The following is a 15504-nucleotide window of genomic DNA, read 5'->3' on the forward strand; positions in this document are numbered from 1 at the left end:
TCTTAAAACAGAGAACAGTAAATAAATAAGTATAGAAAACAATAATCTCTTCTAGTTTGCAGCTAGCCGTAATTTGCTGATCCTTATCAAATTTTGCATGTGGAGAATGAAAAACAATTTTTTTCATGTTTTATATATGAATTTGGAAATAACAAAAAATCATAAATTACTATATCAATACTACAGAATTCCACTATAATTCGTCAGGCTTAGTAGCTGAGATGTATTTGGGTCTAAAAAAATATGATTTTTGGAGTCAGATAATGTTTTACCTTACCACTTCGAATCTACCAAGAAAAGAAAGGGTTTCCCTCGTAAGTACTTTGCAAAGACTCAGAGAACCATGTGGGGAACATTCTGAGCTTTTCATTGGTTATTTGCATGTCATAGACAGAAGTAGGTGTATGTAAGCATTTCCAAAAATGGAATGAAGTAAGCGGGGCTACTGTTTGATTCACTAAATCTATCAATATATGAGCAAATAGAAAAGATAGGAGATTCTTATTTTATATTCTGGTTTTTTAATATTGGTAATTTGAGTTCCTAATTTGTAAGGAACTATAAATTTTTGTACTTGGACATTATAAACATCTAATCTGAACCAATGCTGCATTCAACATACCACATGACACACAAAAATTGATATTTAGGATTTTATTTAATATTCACTTTTAAATTAAGAAAGTAACTAATATATGACACTAAACTTTGAATTATAATTTACATTTTGATACCAAACTTACTGATATACATTCATAAAATAGTTAAGTAAAACAGTAGTCTACAAATGTGATGACATGGCCTTTGACCCATGACCATATGAAAACCCAATTCAGTAGGGTTAACTCAAAGTACTGATTGAAAAAATGCTATAAAATAGTAAAACATTGCGGCATGCCTTTTTTAATTAACTGATGTCATAACTTTAATGTGATATACTGATATGAGTGGTCTTACAACAATGCCAAACAAAAAATACTTAGGCTTAATAAATAGTTTTTCTCACAACTGTGAATAAGAAATCAGTAATGTGTGAAAATTAAGTTTTTTTAAAAGTTAAGGTTATTGTAGACTAATTATATAGTAAAAGACTGATTATAATTATCTGATGGATTTAGATTATTGCTTTGAAAATAGTGTTATTCATTTAGCATACTAAAATTATTTCATTTGGATTAGATTTGTTTGTTTGATAATCAAATCCAGGATCATGTGCTTTGGAAAATATTACAATTTAATAGATTAATCACTTATGCAACTGAAGTGTACATAATAGTAGGTAGATACACAGATCTGTGTAAAATAATTTAGATTCACACTTACAGAATAACACCAAATGTATATAAAGAATATTAAAACTTGTTATTGAGTGTTATTACTATTATAATAATACATTAAAACTGTTGGTGTTATTGCTATTCTACATTAATGAAGTTATTGTTAAGTTGACTTTCTGTGAGTTAGTTTGTAACTTTATGCTATCTATAATATGTTTTAGCTATAATGTTCCTGGTAAATAGTATCAATTTCAACTGTTTGACTGCCACACAGACACTAATATCATACATTGTTTTAAAAGTGATGAATCATTCAATCCCTGAAATGCTAGACTGGCCAAAGTTATGTTTGGTAGAAGAACTAAGCATTTGGTCGTACCAGTTAGTTGCTCACTATGATAATGTATAAACACCAAACATGAGCATTTATTTCAAATTACTTAGTATTTATACCAACATGTTTGATCATAAAATACTGGAAATCAGTAAATAGATTTGTTGTATTAGGTCATTTAAGTGGTATGTTAGTGCAAGTTAGTGAATTGCTTTTATAATTTGTGATGTGAATTTGTTTTTAACTTACATTTTAGTGAAATAACAAATGATAGTTTAATTCTTCCATTACAGGCTGGGTGTAATCGACCCAGCCCGTAACCACAAAAGTATCCATGAGAGTAATTATGCTATGATTTTTGATAATGTATGCATATCTTTACAAAATTTTTCAGGTTATTGGTAAACATTACAAGGCATTTGTTCAGAAAATATCAGGTTTTTACATTAAGTAATAAGATTTTTTAATTAAAACTTTTCTCTCAGAATGTTGACTATCCAACATACAAAGTAATTTTGATTTTAAGATTAAAAATATTCTATGCAATAGAACATTTTCAAATTACACATGCAAAATCTTTACAACTTCCAGTTAACTGTAATTTTTTTTTTTAGAAAAAAACAAGTTTATTTGTTATTTTCACTACTGTTTCTCTGTATGGGTTGGTTTAATTTGACTGACTTCATAACCTCAATAAAAAATTAGGAAATAAATATAAATTATGCTTTTTTCATTCTAGAATTACTACAGATTATAACATGAAAACACAAATGTTTAGTCTATATAGCTTAAATTGCATAACATTATATATTTATATATATTTATTATTTTTATTATATTGACATTTTAGCCATGCCTGGCTAACATTATTGAAGTTGCAATGATATGACGCACGTGCACTGATGTGTCTGTATCCAAGAGTATAAAGCTGACCTTTACATAGTGACCTGTCTTGGCTGTGTTTCAGTGAACTAGTATTTTGTAAAATAGTCACATTTTAGTTTTATAACATTACATGTATATACATTATTACTATGTAAAACAAGTTCTTAAATTTCAGTTATTTTTTTAAAACATAGAACAGTAAATGATTATTGAAAATAATTATTTTCTAGTTACAAACTTTGAACTTTGCTGTTTGCCGTAGGTTGCTAAGCCTTATCAAAATTCGCACATGGAGGATGTGAAATGAAATAATTTTTTAAAGTTTTATATATACATTTTGAAATAACCAAAAATCATAAATTACTATATCAATATCATAGAATTCCACTATAATTTATCAAACTTAGTAACCAAGATGTATTTGGGTAAAAAAAATATGAAATTTCGAGCTAACTAAAATTTCACATTACCTTTTCGAATTCAAGCTTTAAAAGAATGAGTTTGGTACTGAATACTTTAATTATGCTGAGAAAGCCACTAGGGGACATTCTGAGCTTTAGATTGGTTAGTCACAGGTCGTAGACAGAAGTGTAAGTAAGCATGTCTTTCCAAAAATGAAAAGATGTGGGTGTGGCCACTGTGTTTATTCAGTACCTGTAGGGATCCCTCAGCAAGTAGAAAATATATGAGGTACTTATTTGATATTCTAGCTTGTCAATATCTGTAATCTGATTTCCTAATTCATAAGAAACTATAGACTTTGTAATTGGACATCACAAACATCTAATTTTAACCAGTGTTGTATTCAACATACTAAGTGACACACAAAAATTGATTTTTGGATTTTTATTATTATTATTATCTACTTTTAAATTAAGAATTTAACTAATGTATAATATTAAAATTTAAATTATAATCTACAATTTGATACCAAACTGATTGATGTACATTCATAAAATAGTAGTTCAATAAATTTTGAATGAGAGTCTACAAATATGATGACATGGTCTTTGATCTGAGACCATAGGAAGGCCTTTAGAAATAAGGTTAAACAAAGATACTTAATTTGAAAGTTGTATGTTTTTTTTATCAGATGCTCATAGATTTTATTTTTTAGGGCTCTGTCAATGTACTTTGAACTGGAAGAAAAAGACTTGCAATTTATTACATGGGAGAACCAGAGAGAAAAAGGTGAAAAGGGTTTCTTGATAAACTTGATTGATTCTCCTGGCCATGTGGACTTTTCCTCTGAAGTAACAGCTGCCTTACGTGTTACGGATGGAGCTCTGGTTGTTGTAGACTGTGTTAGCGGTAAGTCTAAATCTGATAACATTTTGATAATAGATGAAATATTGACATTTGCAGTGTGTTTGGGTACAAACTTCTTGTCACTGATATTTAATCTATAAATAGAACCACGTCTGAAACTGATGTGTATTTGATGAATTCTATGTTTTGTTTTGTCTGAGAGTTTTTCAGCAAATACCTTGATGCAAAACAATTAATTTGGAGAAAAAAATTAAATGTTCTTGGTAAAATAAAGTATGTATGTTTAATGTTTGCATCTGGTAGAATGATTGATTGTGTTGAACATGCTTAAGTTTGGGTCACATATGTTTTGTAACAAGTGTATAGGATTGAGTACATTATATTAAAACAATTTTGGAGTTTCACCATGTCACCACATGCAGTCATACTCTATCTGGTGATTGTAACTCTTGATGATAGTCTTGCAACATAGTTTTTATTGCAAAAGACTTTGTCTTAAGGCTGTTGCGTTCATAGCACATCACCTATTCCTGCATGCTTTCCATAACCCACCAACTGTGTGTGAGAATTATGATTTTCCAGTGACTGTTTCAAGAGTCACTCACTCAGAAGTCAAGAAGTGTTACTCCAATATGTTGTCTTATGGATTGGCATGAATATCCATTTCATTCTCCAACTGCTTGAGATATGTGATGGTTTAATGGGAGGTATGACTGGAAACCTTATCTAGGTGAACCCATACCTCATTTCTCTCCAAAACTGATGTTACTTTATGGGAGGCCTCGACAAATTTTGGGTGCCAGGTCGCCATGGTGACAAAAAATTTCATCGTGGCACCTTGTATTTTCTCCCATTTTATTTGTGTACAGTGTTGTACTAAATAGAACTTGATTCTAGGATGGTTCTGGACTTGTAGAAGTCCTGAACTATTTTTGTGTTCTCTGAGTTCTAAATCAAACTTTGTTTCGAGGATTTTAATGGCAGATTGAGCACTTCTTTATGTATTTTCAGGAATGAAGCGTTGCAGTTGTATAGCACATTACTAAGATCACGCCATTTTGTTTAGGCTCAGATGGGATGAAAGGCAGATAGTTCAAGCAGTACTATCAAGTGGTTGTTGATATCGTGATTGTTAGCATGCACTTGTTGTTGTGAAAGTAAATAAATGTACAAACCCTGATTTCCCGATACAAACAATATTGAAGTTAGGTTAGGCACACCTGGCTCCTGGGTTTTTGGACTGACTCCTAGATCTGAAAATACTTGTCAAGGCCTGTTTTATGGTACAAAGGGTGAAGAACAGTGGCCTAATAATAAGTAGATCTTACTTTGACCCTTGTATCCACTTTTCTGATCACTGACTTTGTCCTGTGCAGTATCTCTTTAACTCTCTCAACACAGGGTCGGTCAATTTGATCGAGTCACGTGATCTTTTGTACTCATCTAAAGTTGATATAAGTTTAATACTTATAACTATATATTTATGTATTGGGTATATCTTCACTAAATTTGGCAGTCTTTCAGTTAATATTACAAGTCTTTCACATACAGTCATATTTCTTAGTGAAGTAATTTTCATGTTAAAATTGAAAATACTTTTCGTCATCTCAAAAATCTCAAATTTCTTTTATGTTGTCCCTAAAACCTCCTAAATGCATTTCAAACATTTTTTTTCACTAAATCGGTCAATTCGACTGACCTCGTAACCACCAAAAAAATTAAAATAAATCTAAATTAACCTTCTTTTCTTTTTAGAATGATTTCAAATTGTAACATGAAACTACATTCGTTTATCCTAAATATCTCTAAGTTCATAACAGTATACATCTATTGATAATTAAATTCTATTGTTTTATTACCCATTGAACTACTATCTGTGCCATTATAAGTTGTAAATCACTCGGGGGAATGTGCAGCTCAGATTACACTATTGTATTACATAACCACGAGCTGCTCACATGCGTGCCTCATTAACCATTTTAATTATATTATTATTATTATTACACCTTAAAAAGATCTGTGCTTTTAATTTTAGTTACTTTTATAATAATAAAGGATCAATATGAAAAACAAGAAATAAAGTACTTATTCAATCTTCTTTTTTCTTGCCCTCATTTGTCAAGGAGAGTTAAGCCTGATTTTTTTTAGTGATTATAGTAAAGCACTTAACAATTTTTATTTAATTAAATAATACACCAAAGAATATAGACTAATAACAGGCAAAAAGTAGACAAATTCACTTACTTCTAAAAATTTTCCTGGCTTTCTAACTATGTGACAAAAACCGTTACAAATTCATCCAAGCTAGTCGTTAACTTTCCCACAGGAACAATGTTACTACTCCGTGTGAAATTGACAGTTATCTGTTCAGAACACGACGTTATACAATACACTATTTGATAGATGAAAACCGTGACTTTCTATTGGTTGTAGGTAATATATAATCAAACGTAAGAGAGAACTATCAATGAATTGTAAAAGAGAGGATGTGACAGGTGGGTGTGGCAGAAGGTCTAATTTGCAATTCAATAGCTTTGTAACCAAACAAAATTGAAGGCTATAGAAATTGTGGTTTGTCTGAGCAATAATAATTTTATTGAGAGTATTTTATGATTAATTTCATACTTTTTCGAGGGCTGGCGGATAAAATGTGTCATGTGGATCACACTAGTTGGAATTCAGGATTTTTTTAAATATTGCCTTGTAGAATTAAGAACTTAAAATTTGTATACTGTTAAAATATGGATTATTAACTAAGATTTCATGCTATTCCAATTGGTATAACATTAACAAAAAGTAGTTTAATAAAATTTTGAATGTACAACACTAAAACCTTGTGTCATGCACAATAAAGGATACCTCGGGTGATAGGGTTAATATAACATACTCATTTGTTTAGTGGTATTTGCTAATTGATGATCTCCATTAATCAATTTAACTTGATTAATTGGCTAGTGCAGTGTATCTCAAATCATGGTTCATATAAGCAAAAAAAAGGTGGCTTCAGGTGGCATCATATGCCTTTTTTTTTCACTAGTAAGCAGTTGAAGAAGAAAAAAAAAAGTTTGACAGAAGGTTCTTCCAGGTAGTTGCCTTCCCTCTAGCCAGCAGTTTCACATAGAAGACAAAATAATTCAAAATTTAGCCCACTGTGTAGCTTTTTTTTGTTTAAAAACAAACATAATAGAAATATCTAAATTACTTGAATGAAATAGTAATAACTAGAAATCCTAATTGAAATGAATTGATTATTTTCATAACAGTCAATTTATCTGTAATTTCAGTTAGTTTAGTTATTTTTATGCGAGTTGATTTAATTGTAATTTTGCTTAATCGGTTTTTGGAAAAAGCCAAAACAGTAATAATTGCAAACACTAATTTTGTTACCTTGTTAATTTTAATTGCTGGTCATAGGTAATCAGTCAGTTGCCCAGCTCTGCTATGTAACACATAATTTAAGTTAGCTTATTTCTGTGTAAGGTAATTCAGCTGTGTGATCCAATCAGAAAGGTTGTCAGATAAGTGGAAATCTTTGCACCTGATGATGAGTTTTCCTGGCCTGATGCTATTATACGAGTTGACAAAGATGAAGTAAAGATTTACCTTAAGTTTGTAAATTTAATATATGAGCCATGTGCTGTTCTGGGTTATTAAAATAAAAGATGAAAAATATGGTTAAGGTAATTGATATTATAGATAAAAACACAATAGTAGTATGTGTATATGATATTTATGGGATTTTATAGTGAGTTATTAGAGTCCTAACTGTAACTCTTTGGTTTGCTGATGAGCCTTGAATAGACAAAACTGCTGTCCAAAGCTGAGGGTATGGTGAATTAAGGAATATATTAGGTCTCTATGTCACAAAACTAAAACTAATGATAAATAAACAAAATATAATAGATATATTTCTTGTTAAGTTTGTTTTGTGCTAAAATGGCTAATTAATGTTCATTGAGTTAGTTTTGGATGTCACTTTCTAAGAGTAAAGTTGATGATGGTCCTGGCCTGGTCAGCCATTAAAGGTTATGTGTTTGTTACTAAATTCATGCTCATTTTGGCTATAAAGGGCAGCAGCACTTAAAACTTCACTATCATGTTAGCATAGACATCTAACAGTAGTTTTTAATTAGTAAAGTTTTTCTGCTGAAAGGACCCTAAAAATGTTTTCAGATTTGAATAAGAATCTACTTTTAGTTATTGTGTTGTAAATGTAACAATAATTATCATGGCAATATAGGTTTGTATGTTCAGATTGCACTAGAGGGAATATAGTAATCCCTAAGTATGTATAAATAGAACTGCTTCTGAAAGCTCATACCAACTAGTATCTTTAACATGAAATTTTTTAACAGAAAAGGCTTATAAGTGAAAATAAATGCTCTTTCACTAGTGGTCCTGGGTTCAAGTAATGGTTGCAGGAGTCTATTTTCACTTATCATTTTTCACAAAAAATGTAATTTTAAATATATTTTCATGGTGTTTTTAAGATCATGATTTCATTTTTCTGAACAAACAGATATACTGGAATTATTCATATACATTAGTTTACTTGCTGTTGTGCTAAAAAAAATGTATATATATATATGTTGAAAGATGCATTCATCATCTGTTTTCAGAAGTGATAATTTCTGTTTCCGCATTTTTTTAATTTGATATTTCATTAAACTTCAACATGTGTTGTTTGTTATAAAGCATTGATTGTAGAAAGTAGTTTACATTTCTAAGATAAGAAAATATGTGGAATTGGTAGTTAAATTGTCATGGTCTGATATTCCTGTTGGACTTGTGTACAGTGTTTGATGAATTTTAATTTTCATGTTAAATAAAATATTGTTTTGTTGTTTAGGTGTATGTGTTCAAACAGAAACTGTGTTACGTCAGGCTATTGCAGAACGAATTAAGCCTGTTCTGTTTATGAACAAAGTAGACTTGGCCCTTCTGACTTTACAGCTAGAGGCTGAGGAGCTCTATCAAACATTCCAGAGAAATATTGAAAACATCAATGTTATTATTGCCACATATAGTGATGAGACAGGACCAATGGGAGATATTAAGGTCTGTATTTAATTTAACGAGTTTAAGAAACTTAGCATTAAATTTTGGATGCTGTTAATCCTGGGATACTGACAATGTAAAAACTGGTACCTGTGTTTAGTTTTGCAATTTGAAAAAGTAAGGGAATATTACATTTAAAAATCATTTGTTTTCATGGTGTGGGTGAGATTTTTTTCTAGCTCATTTAAAATTCAAAATTATTTTACTGTTTTTAATGTAATGAAAAGACCTTTGTTTCTTGAACTTGGTGTACATACCACCATCATGTCTGTCTTATTTCAGCTGGCTTGATGAGCCCTGATATTGGGAAAAAGGCCTTTTTAGCACTGGATGTGGTAGATCTAGTGTGGTTGATATTATTATAACGTATTCTCCTTTGTTTTAACTCATGGGTTCTTAGAATTACCAATATGGTAGTTTTTACCATAGTCCTAAGCAAGTTTGTTATTATTTCATACTTTTAATTTCTGAATTTCAGGTGGATCCAATGAAAGGAAGTGTTGGATTTGGTTCTGGTCTACATGGTTGGGCTTTTACTCTTAAACAGTTTTCAGAACTCTATGCTGAAAAGTTTAAAATTGACATTGACAAATTAATGAGTAAATTGTGGGGAGAGAATTATTACAACCCACAGACAAAGAAATGGAGTAAAAAAGCTGGTGAAGGATTCAAGAGAGCTTTCACAATGTTTGTACTGGACCCCATTTATAAGGTGTGAATTTCAAGTGTAAATTTGTTTCTTTATTTTCTGTGCATGAACTAAGTTGTTCAAGAGATTATACTTTTAGATTACTCCTTTGAATATTTCTATTGAAATTATTAAACTTGTTGTTTCAGTAAAGATTGTTTCAACCCCATTCCAAAGAGTGCATGTATTGCTACTTTAGCTTTTTGTAATGTGACTGTGATTGTTTAATTTTTCTATTTCAAAAAGATTTGCTCAAAAACTGTCTATCGATATAACACTTTCCTTAATGTAAATCCTTCTTATTATCTCAATTTTTAATGTATTCTTACTTAAGATTGTATTCTGTCCAACAGAATAAGTAATAGGGTAGGAAGAAAGCTAAAATATCATAAAAGTTTATTTTTAGGATTAGACTAAAACCCTGCCTCAAGAACTGAACTATCATCTGTGGTATTAAAGGGTTTTGTAATGCTGGAAGAGCATGAAGTTTTGTGTTTAGAAGTACACAGAAATTTCCATTGTTTCATAGATTAAATTTCCTTTTTATATTGTTTTTCTCCCAAGTAGAAGGAAACATTTGTATTTAAAAACTCATTTGTACATGAGCTGGGGTGTAACATTCTCATTTCATTATGGCATTGTTCAGGTGGTTTAGTTGTAAGGTAAGGATTCATGTTAATTGTGTCTTAATGGTACAAGAAAGTTGCATAATTTATAATGCTGGAACTTCTAAATCGAGAACTGAACATGCTAACTTTAATTTGACAAATGAACTTTATTAATTTTTCTCATTTCTTTGATACTTCTTAATAAAATTCAAATTTCTATTCCCCCTCTTTTTTTTGTTTAGGTGTTTGATGCCATTATGAATTACAAGAAGGAAGAAACAACTAAATTATTAGAGAAACTGAATATTGTTTTGAAAGGAGAGGATAAAGATAAAGATGGGAAGAATCTTCTGAAGGTAATAAATTTACTCGTTCTTTAGTAGTGGACTATTATAATAAACTTTTTATGGCAATTTTCACAATAAGCTTTAAAATATAGAACATATCATATTTTAAAGTTACAAACTCCTTCAGTTTTCTTGGGGATATTTTGTATTTGCTTGTTATGTGTGAACTATTAACCCTTTAGCAACGGGCTCAGTATAATATACACGAGTTTGTATACCCATTTGCACATGTTAAGTATTTATACTATAACTTTTAATTCAGTCTGTGCATCTTCACAAAATTTGGTATATCTTCAGTAAACATTACAAGTCATTTGTACTCAAAAAATCAAATTTTTTTAATGAAGTATTTTTACTAAAGATTTGTTTGTGAATATATCAAGCCTGTTTCATTACTAGTCCATGTGGAAGTGATTTTCATGTTATGATTAAAAATACTATTCTTCAGTCCAAAAATCTCTTTTGTGTAATCTTGAAAACCTCCTAAATACATTTCAAACATTTGTTTTCAGTGAAACTGTATCCTATCAGTTATTTGATGATATACTTGAGTCTTCAGCCTGTAGATAAGTTGTAAAATTAGAAATAAAGGAACAGCTGTGCAATTTTTTTTTTTGTTATTATTGGTCAAGAAGTTTCAAAGTACTTCTCGTACGAGTTTGAACTGCTAAACATTTCACATTTATTTTCTGTGCTTATCTTACTGTCAGTGACTAAAGTAGAACCCCACTGAAAATAAACCAATGAGTTGCTGTTTGTATCAGTAGACTGTTTACGTGACACCATCATAATATGATACTCCTGAAAGCAACAAAGCATGCACGAAAAGATAGTCAACTTGATCCCCTGCTCCAAGAACTGGATGTTTAATATGTCAGATTATATATGCTAAAATGTTTTCTTGGAAAATTCAGAATAATTACACTGCACTTAGAATCAATGAAAAAGTTTATGCCAACAACAGAATGTGTAATTTATTGTCTTATGTACGTATCCTACAGTGTTCACAACAAGACTTTTCAAGAGTAACAACACTGCACTTTGAACCTGTCAAAACATTTATTATGTGGTTTGGTGCTGATACAATAAACACTGCAATTCTTTGAGTATTGTAATCCTTTTGGGGTGTTTGGAATTTAGCAGCATAGGTGTACAAAGATGTTATTTGAGCACATGCTTATAAAATCCTATTTCCCTGGTTGGTACTACTTATCACACTCATTTAGTTTGGCAAGCTTTATAACATAAGTCTAGTCTTCTTTGGAAAACATTCTTACTTTTGCGGCTAAATTGTATTTTATAAGTTCCCTTACCATTGCAAAACACCTTGAGTTGTTACTGACCCCTACCTTGAAGTAAGTAATAATCATTTATAATAAATACACACACACACACACACACACACACACAGAGAATCAAGGTACAGAATCAAATACAAAGCACAAATCTATTATTTATTAATCACTTGTAGTCATAAAAAAATATAAACTGAGCAACAAGACATGAGGAGGTGCTATGTGGCACACACAAATCAATATTTAGCTTTATTTTATTTATATTATTGTTAGAATTAAGAAATTAAAACATACATAATGTAAAAATTTGAAATATAAGCAATGTTTTGATGTCAATTTCATTGATATATAATAATAATAATAGTACTACATAATGAAGTTTTGAAAATAAATCCCTAACAGACTGTGACATGAGCTGTTAGACCCACCCGTTGCGAAAGGGTTAAAAATATATTTCACAAAATAGTTAGTAAAATTTATATTATGACACAGCAAAACCACTTTTAGAAACTAATGTTAGTTCCTCCTTTTAGTTTATTGTTATGTAAATCAAACATCTGATAATCTATAATATGATGTGAAATTCAGATTATTACCTTTCAGTCTTACCTTGTAAACATTTTGTAGCAATGCTTTTACATTTCCACACTTCATTATGAAGCATAGTTACCATAAACAGCTCTCCATCAGTGTTTTATGCTTAACATTACTGTTTGTAAAGTCCCCTAGCATCCTTGACTATTGTTCTGAAAGAAGCTGTCTTTAGTATGTGGAAGCTTGATTGAATGCAATGTGTCTCCCAAGTGTATCCCATACATATGAGCATCCATATTTATATTTGGTCAACACTTGAAAACAATACTGGTTGGAAAGAGGTTCTTCTGATGATACCTTGAAACATGTGTAGCAAATTATGACAGTATTCTGTGATTTTACATGCATGAAAAATTCAAATGTTTTTTGTAAGGTTTTTTTCATGGTACCTGAATGGTCATAGGACAAATTCCATGATTCACTTCAAAGTGGCAAATGAGACAATAATTGTGTGAGACAACTGTATATAGTATTGGCTGATTGACAAATCAACTCCTTGCATTTCAGATCACATGATTATTATCAAATTCTTATTTGCTAACAATGAACCAAGAGTGGTGACTGACTGGCAGTTGTGTTGGTTTTACATTAAGTATAATTTTTAAAATATCAATTATTCTTTACTTGCATTAACCCTTTTGCCATGGTTTTTGATTATTTCATATATAAAACTTATCTATGGCCTTTTGTACTAACTTATTTGTGTGTTCCAAATACTTAATGGCTCTGTATTTTTGCCTGAGGACAAAGTATAATCCTAGTGATGAACTTGTTGATAGCCTTGATACAAAACTTGTGTTCTTGTAAACAGAAAATTAATTATCAAGGTGATTACTTAAGCAAAATAAACTGAGTTAACTTGGTATCTTTCTGTGACTTACGAATAATATAAAACTATTACTAACTTTAATACAAATGTCCTACTTACCATAAAGTCACCTCAAAATTTCATTAAAAGTTTAGCATTCTTGTGTAACTACACAAAGAAGTAAGGTAGACCTGTGGCTAAGAGGTTATGAAAAAGAAAATGATCTCAGATTTCAGGTATACTTACAATTTTGTCAGCTTAGAAATGAATAAACTCCCTATAACCTGAATGCTTTCAAAAGGTGGATCTTTCTTCTTCAGTTTGCCCCTGAAGAAGAAAGGTCCACCTTTCGAAAGCGCTTGGGTTATAGGGTTTTTATTCATTTCTATCAAGACTTCTTGAACCTACATGTTGGTTGATAGTTGTAAAATCGAACATGTGGATAGTTTGCTTTTGCAGTTCTTAACTCCACCAACTTCTAAAATTCACTGTTTTCAAATTATTTGAACTAAAAATGGCATTAAATAAATGCAAAATTACCAGATTTGTGGCTTAGTTTTGTTCATTAATGATATGTTTCTGTGCAGACAGAAAATGAATGATTTCCACCATCTAAATTATAACTACAACAGGGGCAAAAAGTGAAATTTAAGACTTTTTTTTTAAAGTACTTCATCCAAAACAAATGTTAATAAAATGTACATAAAGAAAAAAAAAAAATTTCAACACTTAAGTTATGATTTTATTTTGGAGGTAATTTGAGGGAATAGATCACTTGCATTTTCAAAACTTGATGTCATTTTAATCCTGTAATAACTCAATGTACTTGGTCTAAAAGGGTTAAATTTTGAACATAACACTGAAAAGTTGTGTGTGACATAAGTTAAAGAGCCAGGCTCGAGTATGAAGGGTTAAACATTATTTTGTAAATTCTGTGATAATATGTTACTTCTCTACAAGAAATATGTTTTTATTTGTATTTTTCAACATGGCTTAATATTGGACACTGCTACTTTCAGGTGGTGATGCGCACTTGGCTTCCTGCAGGTGATTCCCTTCTTCAGATGATTACCATTCACTTACCATCACCTGTAACTGCTCAAAAGTACCGTATGGAAATGCTTTATGAAGGTCCATTGGATGATGAGGCAGCTGTGGGTGAGTATAACTCTTTTATAATAATAGATGAACAGGCCCTCTCAGAGTTTCAGAGAGGCCCAGTTCACTTCTATCTTTTGAGTCCCCTAGCTATAATATATAAAAATAAAAGAAAAAGTGATGACACATCAACCATTAGCCTAAAAGAAAAGTGAAACATAATTTGAATATTTAACAAGTCCCTCAGGAGCCAGTGGGTGTCTTTACACTACAATTTGTTGAATGTTAAAAGTGAGTTCAATCTGGAAATTCCAAGAGAGTGGTTTTGAATATATCTCGTCAAGATAACTTTGATGCAAGTTTTTGTTTGTTAATTGATAAATTTTTAAGTGAAATGCAACATCCTCAAGTCTCCATACTAGCTTGTACTAAGATCTACCCATTTGGAGTAAATTTATATATCAATAAAGCCACATTTTCAGCATCATTAATTAAGCAGTTGGCAACTTTTTATGCTTCTACTATCATCTTTTTTTATGTGTAGTTTTCATTGAGATACGAACAATTTCACCTGCTAATCGGTAGGGAAGGTCAAAGCATTAAGCTAGTTAGCAGTAGATGAGCAGCCAAAAACACTTTGAAAGCAGCTACAGCCATAATATTGTACTCAGCTCACTGCACCATATCTATCAAGGTGGTTCTAAATGGTTCCTGAATACCTGTGCATGTCATTCGGAGACTTCCATGCTTCTTGTACTTGGCCTTTAAGCTAGTAATGCACTGACAGATTTCAGTCACCTTACATCTTCAAATCACTTTTTGCAGCCCCAGTGCTAAAAGAATGTGGGAAATGCCTTCTTTTTTGCCAGTAAACATATCCAAAAAATTTCAGTTCAAATTAAGAAAAACTGGATTAGGTAGTTTTTTTTCAACAAAAATATCCCCCACTGGCCCATGAGTGGCCTTTTATATTGTATGTATAATTTCTGGCTCTAAGCTGAGAGCGTGTGTCACATTTTGTTCTGATTGGGAGGCACATAAAAACAATTTGAAAACTTAACAAATGCAAAAAAGTAGTGTCTAAATTTGAGATCCCCTTTGAGCTTTGAGGCCTGAGCCCAATGGCCCCCCCCTGGATCCCCATCTAATTGGCCCTACAGATGAAGAAATATGTGAAGATTTTCACTATAAATTCACTTGGTAATATTGGATTTATCCTAAGTAGTTTGAAAAACTAGTAAAA

General features: G+C 30.9%; 1 protein-coding gene across 1 annotated transcript in view; it reads left to right on the plus strand.

Annotated features, from left to right (window-relative positions):
- The window catches only part of LOC106468577 (translation elongation factor 2-like), a 54428-nt gene that overhangs the window by 15609 nt on the left and 23315 nt on the right, over positions 1-15504 (plus strand). The window contains exons 3-7 of the mRNA XM_013929012.2: positions 3614-3807; positions 8615-8823; positions 9302-9535; positions 10362-10475; positions 14183-14321. Coding sequence (XP_013784466.1) covers positions 3614-3807; positions 8615-8823; positions 9302-9535; positions 10362-10475; positions 14183-14321 — 890 coding nt within the window. The remainder of the gene's footprint in view (positions 1-3613; positions 3808-8614; positions 8824-9301; positions 9536-10361; positions 10476-14182; positions 14322-15504) is intronic.

Source organism: Limulus polyphemus, unplaced genomic scaffold, assembly GCF_000517525.1.
Source record: "Limulus polyphemus unplaced genomic scaffold, Limulus_polyphemus-2.1.2 Scaffold3061, whole genome shotgun sequence".
NCBI lineage: Eukaryota > Metazoa > Arthropoda > Merostomata > Xiphosura > Limulidae > Limulus > Limulus polyphemus.